Source organism: Alosa sapidissima, chromosome 12, assembly GCF_018492685.1.
Source record: "Alosa sapidissima isolate fAloSap1 chromosome 12, fAloSap1.pri, whole genome shotgun sequence".
Classification (NCBI taxonomy): domain Eukaryota; kingdom Metazoa; phylum Chordata; class Actinopteri; order Clupeiformes; family Clupeidae; genus Alosa; species Alosa sapidissima.
Genome location: NC_055968.1, coordinates 25,598,058 through 25,610,792, shown reverse-complemented (window position 1 = coordinate 25,610,792; position 12,735 = coordinate 25,598,058). Strand labels below are relative to the sequence as shown.

General features: G+C 40.9%; 2 protein-coding genes across 3 annotated transcripts; one reads left to right on the top strand and one right to left on the bottom strand.

Annotated features, from left to right (window-relative positions):
* Positions 1 to 250: 250 nt before the first annotated feature.
* march2 (membrane-associated ring finger (C3HC4) 2) lies at positions 251 to 8,731 on the top strand. Of its 2 annotated transcripts, none has more exons than XM_042111656.1 (5): positions 251 to 441; positions 1,985 to 2,252; positions 2,499 to 2,709; positions 4,295 to 4,504; positions 4,939 to 8,731. In XM_042111656.1, the coding sequence occupies exons 2-5, from the start codon at positions 2,077 to 2,079 to the stop codon at positions 5,095 to 5,097; spliced, it is 756 nt and encodes a 251-aa protein (XP_041967590.1). In that variant the 5' UTR covers positions 251 to 441; positions 1,985 to 2,076; the 3' UTR covers positions 5,098 to 8,731. The 2 variants fall into 2 exon arrangements, with proteins under 2 accessions (XP_041967590.1, XP_041967591.1); XM_042111657.1 differs by lacking the exon at positions 251 to 441 and adding an exon at positions 505 to 1,703.
* LOC121724827 (ras-related protein Rab-11B) lies at positions 8,732 to 12,325 on the bottom strand. Its single transcript, XM_042111658.1, has 5 exons — positions 11,918 to 12,325; positions 10,814 to 11,009; positions 10,410 to 10,603; positions 9,992 to 10,072; positions 8,732 to 9,878 (listed from the first exon to the last, which is right to left on the bottom strand). Exons 1-5 carry the CDS (start codon positions 11,955 to 11,957, stop codon positions 9,733 to 9,735), a joined length of 657 nt encoding a protein of 218 aa, XP_041967592.1. The 5' UTR covers positions 11,958 to 12,325; the 3' UTR covers positions 8,732 to 9,732.
* Positions 12,326 to 12,735: the final 410 nt, after the last annotated feature.

Sequence of the window (12,735 nt, the reverse complement as noted above, 5' to 3'; positions counted from 1 at the left end):
AACCAGTAACGTTACTAGTTGTGTTAAATCTGGGTACAGGTGCTGTTTTGGAGTATATGAGATCAGCTTGTTAAAAGTTGCATAGAGAATCCTTATAAGATTTCACTGATGTAGTCGGTTACATCATTAAAAACGAAATGAATTTGCAACTTAACATAAATAAGTAATAATTTCCAAAACCATTCTCATGAACGACCTCTAGCGAGTATACACCCGCACGTAGCAGTACGAGGGCCAGAGGGTCTTCCTGACTACTCCGAAAGTCAATGGGAGGGTGGATTGTTGGGGTTCCGCTTCTTCTGCAGATACAGCTGAGAGAAACGGATTTGCGATGATAGCAAGTCGTTAAGGAAAACCAAATAGCCTTAGTTTGTCATTTTAGTAACGTCTTTATTAACGTCTAAGGCATATGAAAATCATGATGAGAGAAGAAGATACTGTGTGAGTATTCTTCGGTTTGTCCAAACAAATATCTTTCGTTTTCAACCATGTTAAAAGCCTAGCGACAGAGCTTAAGAGCTAGGCAGCTATCGCTAGCTAAATTGCAGGACATTTTAACGCGACTCGATTACCAGCTAGCCAGTTAGCTAAGATATTTAATTTAAGGCTGGTTTTATGTCGGTTTTGCTATCAGTGTACGGGATTGACTATTGCTTAGATTGATATATTCACGTTAGCTGGTTGGTCTCTCAAACAGTCATGTTGGTGGTAAGTATTATGATATGTTCCCTTTAGCAATCATAACGTTACCGAACGGGTTTGTTAACATTAGCCAGCTGAATCAGCTAACAGTCATTGCTAGCTGTGAGGTTGGTTGGTTAGGCCACAACAAATGCACGGCCTGTTTTGTCAATTCTAATGCTATTGGCTATGGTTGTCAAATAACCTTCCGACCATGATACTAATATAGAGATTTGTTAATCAATGTGGATTTCTAACTAAATATTTTCAGTGACTGCGGTCTCTGCACCTTATGTGGGTGTGAACTCGACTTCTAGGCTTATTGCTATCGGTAATATAAGTGACCAGTTAACGTTAATGTAGCGTTAGCTATCCAATATAGCGTCAGTGAAATACATGTCTTTCCCTTTTCATCTAGCTTAACATAATGTATTACCTCATATAACAGTAGGTAGGTACGATAGCATGATTACAAGCTCAACTGAGCGTAATAACACTAGTGACACAACAGCTTTGCTTAATTTGCTATCTTCAGCCAACTGATAACAACAGCAGCTGTGCATTCCTATACCGCGGTCTTAATTGACAATGGCCAATGCTCCGATGTACGAAATTGAAAGGCCTTTGTGGTGTGCAAGTTTTGATAGATCGTGGATAAACGCTATCTACATTGAGGTTACTTGATTGATTACTGTGAATGTCAGTTCTAACAGAAGGAAATATATAAGGTTATGAACCTGGAGTTTATTCTTGGGATGGGTGGTGATTACAATTGACTTGCTACAGGCGCGTCAAAACAAAGTCAAATTGGCAGTCACCCAGCATGTCAATTCCTTAGTAGCTTGTTGTGTTTGTAGCAGGGAAGTTAGTAGGACAGTTTCGAAAGTAGTCCATGTAAAGCAATTGGCGTTTTTGTGAATAAATTCAATCCAGTCTTGAATGCCATGATGTAGGGTGCCATGCATATAGCTGCAAGTCTTCATAATCAGCGGACCATTGATTTAAAACGGATTATACTTCAGGTCAGATGCTATATTTAGTCTTATTTTTGGAAGTGTCAACATGAATGTTTGTTATATTTGTCCAAAAAATATGTAATATATGTTTGATTGCTTTTTTGAAGGTTTTTACGTTATTAAAACCCTTACATATGCAGACCTAGAATATTTTTTATGTCTTTTGAGATGCTGTAGTATCTCTGCTAAACAACTGACCCAACTATTCAGTACTGTGACCTTCAAACACATTATAATGGAACTGTTGATATTTCTAATGCTTCTCTGTTGATGCTGTCTCCATACAGAGATAGGGCCTAACTGACCTGAGCTGTGGGAGCTGTTGGCTCCCCTCCTTTCCCATCGCTCCCCTTGCCCCGACCCCCTGGACAGCCCAGACATGACCACAGGGGAGTGTTGCCACCTCCCCGGTTCACTCTGTGAATGCACTGGCAATGCTGCCCTGTCAAAAACAGTGGAGGAGTCTGACAACCGTCGTGCGCAGTACGTCACCCAAGTCACAGCCAAAGACGGACGACTGCTGTCAACAGTCATCAAAGCTCTTGGCACTCAGAGGTACTTTCTTTTCATCATTGATTGCCTCTTTTTGTCCCTTTTTGTGCTACCTCCTCATTCACTTGCCTTTAGTTTGTATGCCTGTCAAGTCATTTATTATTCCTTATGGCTATTGGCTACTGTGTGGTTGGAACTTAAACTACAGCCATAAGCGAAATGAAACTGTGTGTCTGATAATTTTTTTATGACTTTGAATGTGACATGACAATGACTCAACCCTGTGTTGAATCCCCTTGTTCTGCAAAGCTCTTTCTCTTTTAGTGATGGCCCCATATGCCGGATATGCCATGAAGGGGGCAACGGAGAGGGCCTCCTGTCCCCATGTGACTGTACGGGAACCTTGGGCACGGTTCACAAAAGCTGCCTGGAGAAGTGGCTCTCCTCCTCCAACACCAGCTACTGTGAGCTATGCCACACCGAGTTTACCATTGAGCGCCGACCTCGGCCTCTTACAGAGGTAACAGAGATAAATGGCTTTATTGCTTCAGTTGTACTTCTCTGTTTTGCTAGTTGGATGTGTGTGACCTGTTCAAAAGTAGAGATGGTAATCAATAGAAGCCCCATCACAAAAAAAGTCACAATTCCTCACAATACAACACCATATATCACAACACGAAAGTGGGTGGCACCATGGCAGAGTAATTATTTTTTATCTGGCTTGTTGGATGTTGAGATGTAACATGATCTGTATTATAACATTGCTGTAACAGTTATCATAGAGTATTGATGGGGTTTGGAAATTGGATTTGAATTGGTATGTGGTTGAGTCTGTGGCAACAAGTGCCAGAGTGCTAGTGAAATAGTTTTTGTTTCTTGGAAAATTGGCTAAAAGCAGAACAAATACATAGACTTGGGGTGGTCCCAAAATTACATTCAAAGGTCATATTTGGGAAGTGACTTTGCTGTCCAGAGTTCAGTGCCTGACATGGTGAAAAAAAAAGTGAATCTTCTTAATACACTGCAGCTATATGTTTTGTGCTTCTCCTGGTCACACCATGATAAGTGTTACACCATATTACTTGTGTCAAACAGTGAAGTTTTAGAATTCTCTCTGTGACCTGTGATGTCTTAGTCCAGTAGTGAGACAATCATTTTCAGTTGAAGTTTAGCGTAGGCCATTTACCCCTAGCCAAACCGGCAACTAAAGCCGTTGTTTGTTGGCTTCTAGATCATGTTGTGTTACCTGTTTTAAGGTTGTGTGCATATGAGCACTTGACAGTAAGAGGAACTGTACTGTGAGATTCATTAGTCATTAGTGTAAGTTCTTCCATGACCCAGCCACAAAATGAAACAGATGAATCAGTTCCTATCTTTGGATCCCTGTCTGAGACAGCTGGTAAAGATTATCATTTAGTGTTTAGCACCACAACACGACTGCAATCAACTCCAATCAAGAACACATAATCCCTGAATTTAACATGATGTCACACACAAGTTGTACTCTCTCTGGTTGTCGTTTCTTTTTAGTTAGTCTGGTTAATTCCAACAATGCAATCAAGTCTTTTCTTGCCTCTAAATATACTCACTCATGCCGTTTCTGTGGAAAAACTTGATTGCGCCCATATGTGCCTCCATGATATGTTCCATATGGAACTGAAACTTCTCCAGAACATGTGTCTGTCCCACCAATGTTCAGCTTCTGTTGACATCACTGACTTGACCATTACAGCTCCAGGTTAGCAGTGAGTGGGCTGATATGCTTAACTTTCACCGCCAACATTACACATTTTCCAATTGTTGTTTAGATGTGGTTTGCATTGTGGGATTTCCATCTGAACATGTGAGGTTCTGGGGAATTTTCAAAATACCCATAGGGACTGGCTAGATCAGTGGGGGATCTGTGGGGGAAGTACCATGGTTCTTTACCATTGTTCTTTGTGGAAGTCAGTGTCTAGACCACAGCCATTGTTTGCTTGTTTTGTTCTACTTTGTCAAGTTGGGAGGCAACGTTTCAATAACCAAGAGCTTTATGTTTATAAAGATAAATAAAAAAAAACCTATGGGTTTCTCCATGTTATAGCTGTGATCTCCATCTTTTGTAGTGGCTGCGAGACCCTGGGCCGAGGAATGAGAAGCGCACACTGTTCTGCGACATGGTTTGCTTCCTGTTCATAACGCCGCTGGCGGCCATCTCAGGCTGGCTGTGTCTGCGGGGTGCCCAAGACCACCTGCACTTCAACAGCCGCCTGGAGGCTGTGGGCCTCATAGCACTCACCATAGCCCTCTTCACCATCTACGTCCTCTGGACTCTGGTAAGTCCAAGAGTTTTTTTTCTAATCCCAAGTCTGCAGTGTTTTAGTTGCCTTCACTTCCTACTGGAGTAACCAAGCCTACCAAGTGTTTTTTTTTTCTTGCTATTATTTATTTCTTGCTATAAATTTATAGAATTTGTCTTGTTTGGTAAAATGTAAAAATATAGTTTCAATCTACTGATTACTGATTTGTTGGTCAAAATGACAACTTATCCAAGAATTAGAACTGGTGTGTCTCAGGGTTTTGGTGGCCAGTGACCTGTTGACACATTGAGTCAAAACTGTGGGTCGTGCTTTAGTTCCCCCTTAACAAATGGATACCATTCCAGAGCTTGGTGTAATTTCACAGTGTCAACTTCAAACTTGTTGAGTTGTTTTGGGTGAGTTAAACTAATTAGCAAACCCCTGCTATCCTACTCCTCGTCCCTTTGCAGGTGTCATTCCGCTACCACTGTCAGCTGTACTCTGAATGGAGACGAACCAATCAGAAGGTCCGCCTGCTCATTCCGGATGCCAAGGGAGGGCACTCTACCCAGCATCCTTTGCTCTCCACCAAGCTGTTGAAGAAGACGGCAGACGAAACGATCGTATGAGGGCCAGTCTGAGGGAAGGATGAGAGTGGTGTGTGTTGAGTGTGCTCGGGGTCCTTGACTCACTGAGGTCACAGCTGGAGCCGCAGCACTTGTGGATGCATTTTTTTCTATTTAATCCTTTTTAATCTAAACTTGTGAGCACTTCATTATCCACCTTTTATCCTTTTTTTTCCCTTTTTTTCCTTTTGTTTTGTTTTGTTTTGTGTGAAGCCTCTTGCTAGAAAAAAAAAAACAATCGTATGTTCACAGGGAAAGAAAAAGATAACAATTGGCAAGTTTGATGCTTGAAATCCTGCATTATCTGTTTTTTCAAAAAGAAAAAGAGAAATATGCTAACGAAAAAAGTAACTCACAAGTAGACAAATGTGAAATAAATAGGAACTGACCGCGTGTTGCCATGTAGAAAGGAGATGCTCAGCACACATTCAGTGGGAACTGACCAAACCCTCCAAAACAGATTTCTCTTTACCCTTGTAGGTTGTTTCTTTAAGTTATTGTCTATTACCAGTGAATATGGTATGCGTTAATGATTCTTGTTCCACTCTGAGGCTTCATAACCACTGAGTATAAAAGAAAAGCTCCAAGCGTTAATCCCTGCTATAGAGAAACTGCTGAGGGGGTTGTGTGTGTGTGGGAGTGTGTGAGTAAGTAAGTAGGAGTGTGTATAAGTAACTAAGTAGGTGTGTGTGTGTGTGTGTGTGTGTTTAAGGTGGTAACAGGAAATCAGTATTCATCCATCCATCTCTGTGGCGGATATGGGAACTTGAATGCTCTCAGCAGTGTTAGTGGTTTGTCAAGATTCCAATCTTTTTCCTAAGCATGTCCCCAGTATGTGTGATTGGGGATGGAGGTAGCAAACGTACAAGAGTGCAATAAAAATGCTATAAAGAAGGCTTGCCCTTACGATACTGCAACCAACACACACAGCTTTGCATGCATGCACAATTTCTTTGCTTTTAGTATTTTTACTTTTCCTCTGTTTCCACTCAGATTGCTTGGATGGTTGGTTTTGGAGGTCTTTGGAGCTGAGCGCTAAAAAGGATCTCCTACATCTTTTGGTGTAGATGCAGCAAGTGTGCAAGTCGTCACAAAATCTGAGGTTAGCAGAAATAGTAAGATGAAATTGCCAAACATGAGTTCTCTCTTTGGAAGGAATTTACATAAGATTTTTTTTTTAAAACTCTAATGTGTTAACTTTACAGTACAACTACAAGGAAATCACTGATTTCTCCCTCTTTTCCTTCCATTTCCTTCACTCTTTCTCTCCTGCTTGCACTGTCTTTTGTGTGTGTTGGTTTTTCTACCAAAATATATCTTTGTGCCGATGCATATTAGTTTAGCCAGAGGTGGCGTAGTGTACTGCAGAAGTCCGGTTTGTATACATATGGTTATGTAGCAGTTTCACCCTCTTTGATATGCAGCTTCTCAGACTTTCAAAAGACTGTCCTGACTTGTCATAATCTTCAGTACCAAGAACGAGTTGTTTTGAACTGTTTCTCAAACCTTGCAACATTGAATGATCGTGTCCTCTCATCGGATAACTACATCAGGTTACTTCTCCTAAAGAAGGATATGCAAAAACACTAGCAATGACCTTAAAGGTGGCCCTTGGTAAAGTCTGCGCAGAAAACATGTCGCTACCACTGGATTTTTATCAAGGAAGTGCCTGGCGCTGCGGGAGAGTGGCAAGCCACAGTTCAGAATGGTCATGAGGACCAACTTGCTATTTGGACCATAGTATTTATGGTGCACCTTCTTCAATTGGGTTCATGCAAAGCCTGCATCAGTGCAATTTCCCAGTCAGTATTTCATTTGTGTGTTTTGTGTTACATTTTTGCTTAATTGAGTGTCCTTTGTGTCTACAGCACAGGTGGAAAAGGTCGACGATCTTGTAGAAACTCTGTAACCCTTTTTTCCATCCATAAATCCATTCCCTCTTGAGGATGTGGTGCTACTCCATGCAAGTTCTCATTTCTTTCAGCCATCCTGCCTTGGCTTAACAGTTGAAAGCTTTTGGTCATTGGGCACAGAGAATGGGGTACCATTTCACGGTTGCAGACAGAGTCCTGAATACAGCTGATGGGCCCCTGTAGGCCAACGTAGGCTAATGTAACCTGGTATCCACCATGGACAAATGAGGAAATGGGTTAAAGCTTTATAAGTGCTGTTGCTATGAGAGGAGACACCATGTGGAGTGAATCATTGTCTGAGCTTCATTCTGGTTTCAGTGCTCAGTCAGCTCTGTTGAGTTGAGCTCAGAGCTGGTTGTTAGCATTGGGGAGAAGTGGTCTGGTTGTAGAAAAGAACCCCTGTATCTGTATGCGTATTTCTCTCTCTCCGTCTCTCTCTCTCTCCCCGTAGTGTCAGTGGTCACTCTAAATGATTCCTCTCATAGGAAACTAAACTTTCGTTGTATGGTTAATGTTGTGCAATAGTTATTCTAGACCTTTGTTTTGTTTTGTTTTGTTTGTTTGTTTGTTTGTTTGTTTTTGGCATTACAATCACCATCACCAGTATGTTAGACTTTAGGGAGGAAAGACATGAATCTCTGAGCATGGAAAAAAAATAACAATCGTATGTGCAGCGTCGGCCCCGGGGCCTTTAGTAACGCCCTTTCAAAAAAAAAAAGACAACATAAAGGACAAAAAAACTTGTCTCTTGGTGTGCTTCCACCTGAAACGTTGGTTGCCTTTGTACACTTGGGGCCAACTTCTGGAGACTTTGTAACGTAGGATTTAGTAACAGAGTGTGCAATTTTAATAACATTACAATGCAATTCTTACCTGTAACCTTAAAAACACACACGCATATATATACCTATCTATATTAAGAGCGTAAGCGAAACCTAGATGTAGACAACATTACTTATGAAGGATCATGAGGAGGACACCCATGCAGGAAGAGAGGGGCGGGGCCAGCCGTGACGAAGGCACTCTGGGGCCTGTGAGTTGCCTGTGCTATGCAACAGCGCTTCTGCAATAGGTAGTGTCCAGGCCGAGTCCATACTTCAGTGTTAATCCAGCTGACCACCACAAGTCCTTCTCTCCAAAGATGCATGCATGTTTTTTGTTTTGTTTTGTTTTCCTCTGTCTCCTTAGCTATCTCTTCTGTTTCAGTATGATATGGCACTTTCAGAAATATACCATGGAAAAACAATTGTCTCATTTTTAATAATCCATGTTTAAAAGGGATTTAAAAACAATTGTTGATGTAATAATTTCCTTTGTTAATAATCTTTGGGAAAATATAAACAATTCCAGGTTAATTGTAAAATGGAAAGGAAGCAGTTATATTCCAGTGTCATGCTCTTTTTTTCTAAAAAAAAAAAAAGAAAGAAACACCATGAATTGTAAACATGTTTTTACTTGTCTTTGTTTTTAATATCTTAATTTTGCCACTGTGTTTTTAAATGAATTCATCTGTATCATTTGTAATTTATGTTCTCAATTATTTCATTAAGCACAGGATTTTTATCACTCTAACATGTTTTGAAATGCTGTAATGTTTATGTTGTGCAGTGGGAAAAGAAGGTGTGTCTGTAATGTCTTCACCAAAATTTGTTGGTGCTTGCAATCAGCCAAGAAAAGTGTGCAAAGCAAATTAAAAATGACGCTATGAATCTGTCCAACAGAAATGATGTCTGTGTTATTTTTTTTTTTGTGATTTTAGTACATTTTGCAATATTGTTTTGTAATGTTACATCTCAAACTCAGTCATCATATCCTTCTAAGTGATTACTTTATTATTGAGAGTGCTATATTGTATCATTATCATATGTGCTGTTAGTTGCTTTACGAATAGTAGGATATTTATTTCAGTGTTATAAAGGTAAGCTGAGGTTGTCTAGTTTCAGTTGTGGCTTGTTCAAAGAGAACACGAGAAGCTTTGTCATTCAACTGTACACTGGATTTGAAACTTTCATAATTCATACAGTTTATTTACAGTAAAACAATGCAAGTTAAATCCATATGAATACATACAGTGCGTCTGTATATGTCATATGAAATCATATCGGTATCTTAACTTGAATCACTTTGTACAGATGCATGATCTATCATCCCCAAAGGCCTGGACAACAGCACATGGTTATGTACACAGCACCATCTAGTGGTCAATATTTAAGCTAAGCATCCACCACAGGATTTTATGGTAAGTCCATCCCTAAGGCCTGGTTAGATGGTTTGGTCAGGATCAGGATTGCTCACCAGTTATTCATTACAATCAATAACTTACTAGGTGCAGGCATAGCTGCAACAATAACACTTAGAGGCATATTAAACCTGAACTAGAGTTTCATTGAAATCCTCTGGGTACTTGGACACTTGTAGTGAGTAATTTCTGTCTAAATGTGAACTGTGATCGTCTCACACCAGTCCTATTTCCCTAACATGTGCAAAGCTAATGACATAAGATGAAATTCCTGTACATGAGTAAGTTTGGCAGAGGCTGCTTATAAACCTCATCCAGATGCAAGTTGCAGTACAGGCCATACAAATTTTTGTTGATAGGAGCCAAGTTGAGTAGCAGCAGCATAACAACATGGTTAAGACAACTGAAAAAATGGCATGTATGAGGAACATGGAGATCAAGCTTTGTGGGAAGAGATTGGGCAACGAGAAGCATGATTGGGAAACATCACAGGTTCTGACAGCACTGTAGTTTGTTTCCTTTCTGACCGTCAGTGGTGGGCGGCACACTGATGTCAACCACGTTGTTGCCTGGAGATTCATCATGTGCAGACCGATCCGCAATCTGCTTCTGTGACACAATCCGGTAGATTTCTAGAACAACGAGAAGCAAAGTTATTAAAGGAGTGACAGACATGGCCTCCATTAGAATTAATTTATCTCATAAGAGAGGAACTCTACTGTTGTCATACCCATCCATTTCATACCTGTTAGGATGTTCTTGAAAGCCTCCTCCACATTTGTTGAGTCCAAGGCTGATGTCTCAATGAATGAAAGGTTGTTTTTCTCTGGACAGCCATGGCAAAAGGAAGAAAGAATTACATTTACATTATATTTATTAATTTAGCAGACACTTTTAATCCAAAGTGACTTAAATATGTCAGTTATATTACAAGGGATTACATTGTCCCCGGAACATCTTTGGGTTAAGTGCTTTGCTCAAGGGCACAACTGTGGAAGCCGGGAATTGAATCCACTTTTCAAACTTTTCAGGCTACTGCATGCTAGCTAGCCCAGCTCCTTAACCACTACGCTACCACTGCCCAATTAGACTGAAGCTCACAGAGTGGCCCAACCAAAGTGTGTGGTCCTGAGCTGGAGGACACCAGAGTGCGGTGTGTTCACCTGCAAAGGCCCGGGCCTCATCAGTAGGCACGGCCCTCAGATGGCGCAGGTCACTCTTGTTGCCCACCAGCATGATGACGATGTTGTTGTCGGCATGGTCCCTCAGCTCCTTCAGCCAGCGCTCCACATTCTCATAGGTCAGGTGCTTGGCGATGTCATACACCAGCAAAGCGCCAACGGCACCCCGATAATACCTAAGAGAAAAAACACACAACACTTTAGAAAATGAGAACATTGCCTATGTATTCATTTAAATGAAATTGATGCAACTGCAATTTTAGTAATACAGACAATGATTTTCTGAATGGACTTGAGATTACTCCCAGCAAGATAAGCCATTGGGCAACATTGCTCTACATTTCCTTCTGAGCCGTTTCCTGTGTTCCAGTGACCCTCCTACTTACGCTGACGTGATGGCCCTGTAGCGCTCCTGTCCAGCTGTGTCCCAGATCTGAGCCTTTATCGTCTTACTGTCCACCTGAATGCTGCGTGTGGCAAACTCCACTCCGATGGTGCTTTTGCTCTCCAGGTTGAACTCATTCCGAGTGAAGCGAGACAGCAGGTTACTCTTTCCAACACCAGAGTCCCCAATCAGCACCACTGCCACCAAAGTAGAAACATATGCTTTTCACAAGACAAAATACAAATGCTAGTATTATGGGCATAACTACCCTCTTTGTCAAGGCCGTCAGGAGTGTCTGACTTAACATATGTTCTGCATTCTTACACAGCTGTACTGTAAACTAATCAACTTGACTCAAATGCTCCTCTGTTTCATCAGAGAAGAGAATACTGTACACAATTGAACTTTGTCCCATGGCATCACACCACAGGAAGTTGAGAATCTGTTCCTTTGTCACACTGAGTGGACATTTGTGCTGCTCCACCTCCTGTGCTCACCACTTCTGTGTTTGCATTATCAGCAAAGTTTTCTCTTCCCAGGAAACTATAACCAGCTTACCTTATTTACTGGTTCTGGAGCTTCTAGAGAAATCCTAGTGATATCAATATTGTAAATAGGCTATTGTATATGGCCTATCTCCAGTTGGACGTGTTGCATATGCCGACATAACAGCTTTGAATTTGGGTGTCATTTAGAAAAGTGATGAATATTATGCCTCTCAGAATTAGCTTAGTGACATTTTTAGGATCAAAACGAGACTGTCAATAAAGGCCCTGTTCTGCTTAGGCTGGACGCTTTCCGAGTCTAATAGGCCTACGTCTTAAATTAACCAACACATTAGTTAGGTTTCGTCCTCTTTTGTAAATTCCGTGATAGAGTTTGGTTTCCTCTGTCAAACACAATGCGTCAAATAGGCAGAGGAGTCGTCGCCAAAAGGCCACTGTTGTCAAGAGCTAGCATGAAATATGAGAGAAACATAACGTGACAGAAAACAGCTGTCTGAAATTCACTATAAACTAATTTCAAGTGACTGACACAAATTACATGGATGTAGGCTAAATGAAAAGTGATGCAAATCACGTAGCAAATTGAAGGGGTGGTTTACCTTTGAACAAGAAATCGTATTCATCATCTCTGTTTCCCATGATTGGATAATAAATCCAATGTCCCCAATGTCACTTCCAGATATTGGCAGCAATTTTGTATTTGCTTGAGTTACCGACGTTCCGCAACTCTGTCTTCAGATCAGAAATCTTCTTTTTATATAACGTTAGGTGGCTGTATCCCTACTGAGACAATGCGCTGGCTGTCACACATAAAACCGACCGCAGGAAGGGGATCTTCCTGACTCTGCAGAAGGGGAGGAGTCCACCCACCCTATCCACTGTATCGATATGAAGCTTAGGCTACATGATACATCCTATTCCATAAAACGTTAGTTTCACTGTTGACTTTTCTCATTCTGTAATGATGCGAGAGGTGGAATCTAGCTATAGTTTATTAATTAATTTCGTATCAATAAACATGCTAGCCTGAAATGACAACATCATTCATTCACACAATGCTCTGTTGAATTGAACTAACTTTACTTTTTGACAATTTTGCAGGCTAATCTTAATATTTCAACGAGTGACTGCATACATTATTAAATGCATGTAAAAATAAATGTAGTGGTGAATGTTAAATCTTCCACTTTAGTGACTGAGAACCATCAGTTAACGTCAACGTTATCAGGTAGCCTACATGTTAGCTGGCGTTTGCTAACCTTCCCTTTTGGCCAACCGTATCCGAACAAATGCAATAGCATCTACGAATGGTGTCGCATATTACATATTACAGCGCATGAATTAATAGTTAAGTTATAACAAAGTACTTTTAACATTTAGTCAAACAAGGCGGGTGTTTAGGGACATGGTTTTCAGG

What these genes read in the sequence shown, in the direction of transcription:
- LOC121724827 (XM_042111658.1), bottom strand. Translation starts at nt 11,957, where the DNA reads ATGGGAAACAGAGATGATGAATACGATTTCTTGTTCAAAG. An exon ending in TGAGGCCCGGGCCTTTGCAG is followed by an intron (nt 10,073 to 10,409) that starts GTGAACACACCG and finishes ATGGCTGTCCAG; the next exon opens with AGAAAAACAACCTTTCATTC. An exon ending in TTTCAAGAACATCCTAACAG is followed by an intron (nt 9,879 to 9,991) that starts GTATGAAATGGA and finishes TCGTTGTTCTAG; the next exon opens with AAATCTACCGGATTGTGTCA.
- march2 (XM_042111656.1), top strand. Translation starts at nt 2,077, where the DNA reads ATGACCACAGGGGAGTGTTGCCACCTCCCCGGTTCACTCTGTGAATGC. An exon ending in AAAGCTCTTGGCACTCAGAG is followed by an intron (nt 2,253 to 2,498) that starts GTACTTTCTTTT and finishes TGTTCTGCAAAG; the next exon opens with CTCTTTCTCTTTTAGTGATG. An exon ending in TCTACGTCCTCTGGACTCTG is followed by an intron (nt 4,505 to 4,938) that starts GTAAGTCCAAGA and finishes GTCCCTTTGCAG; the next exon opens with GTGTCATTCCGCTACCACTG.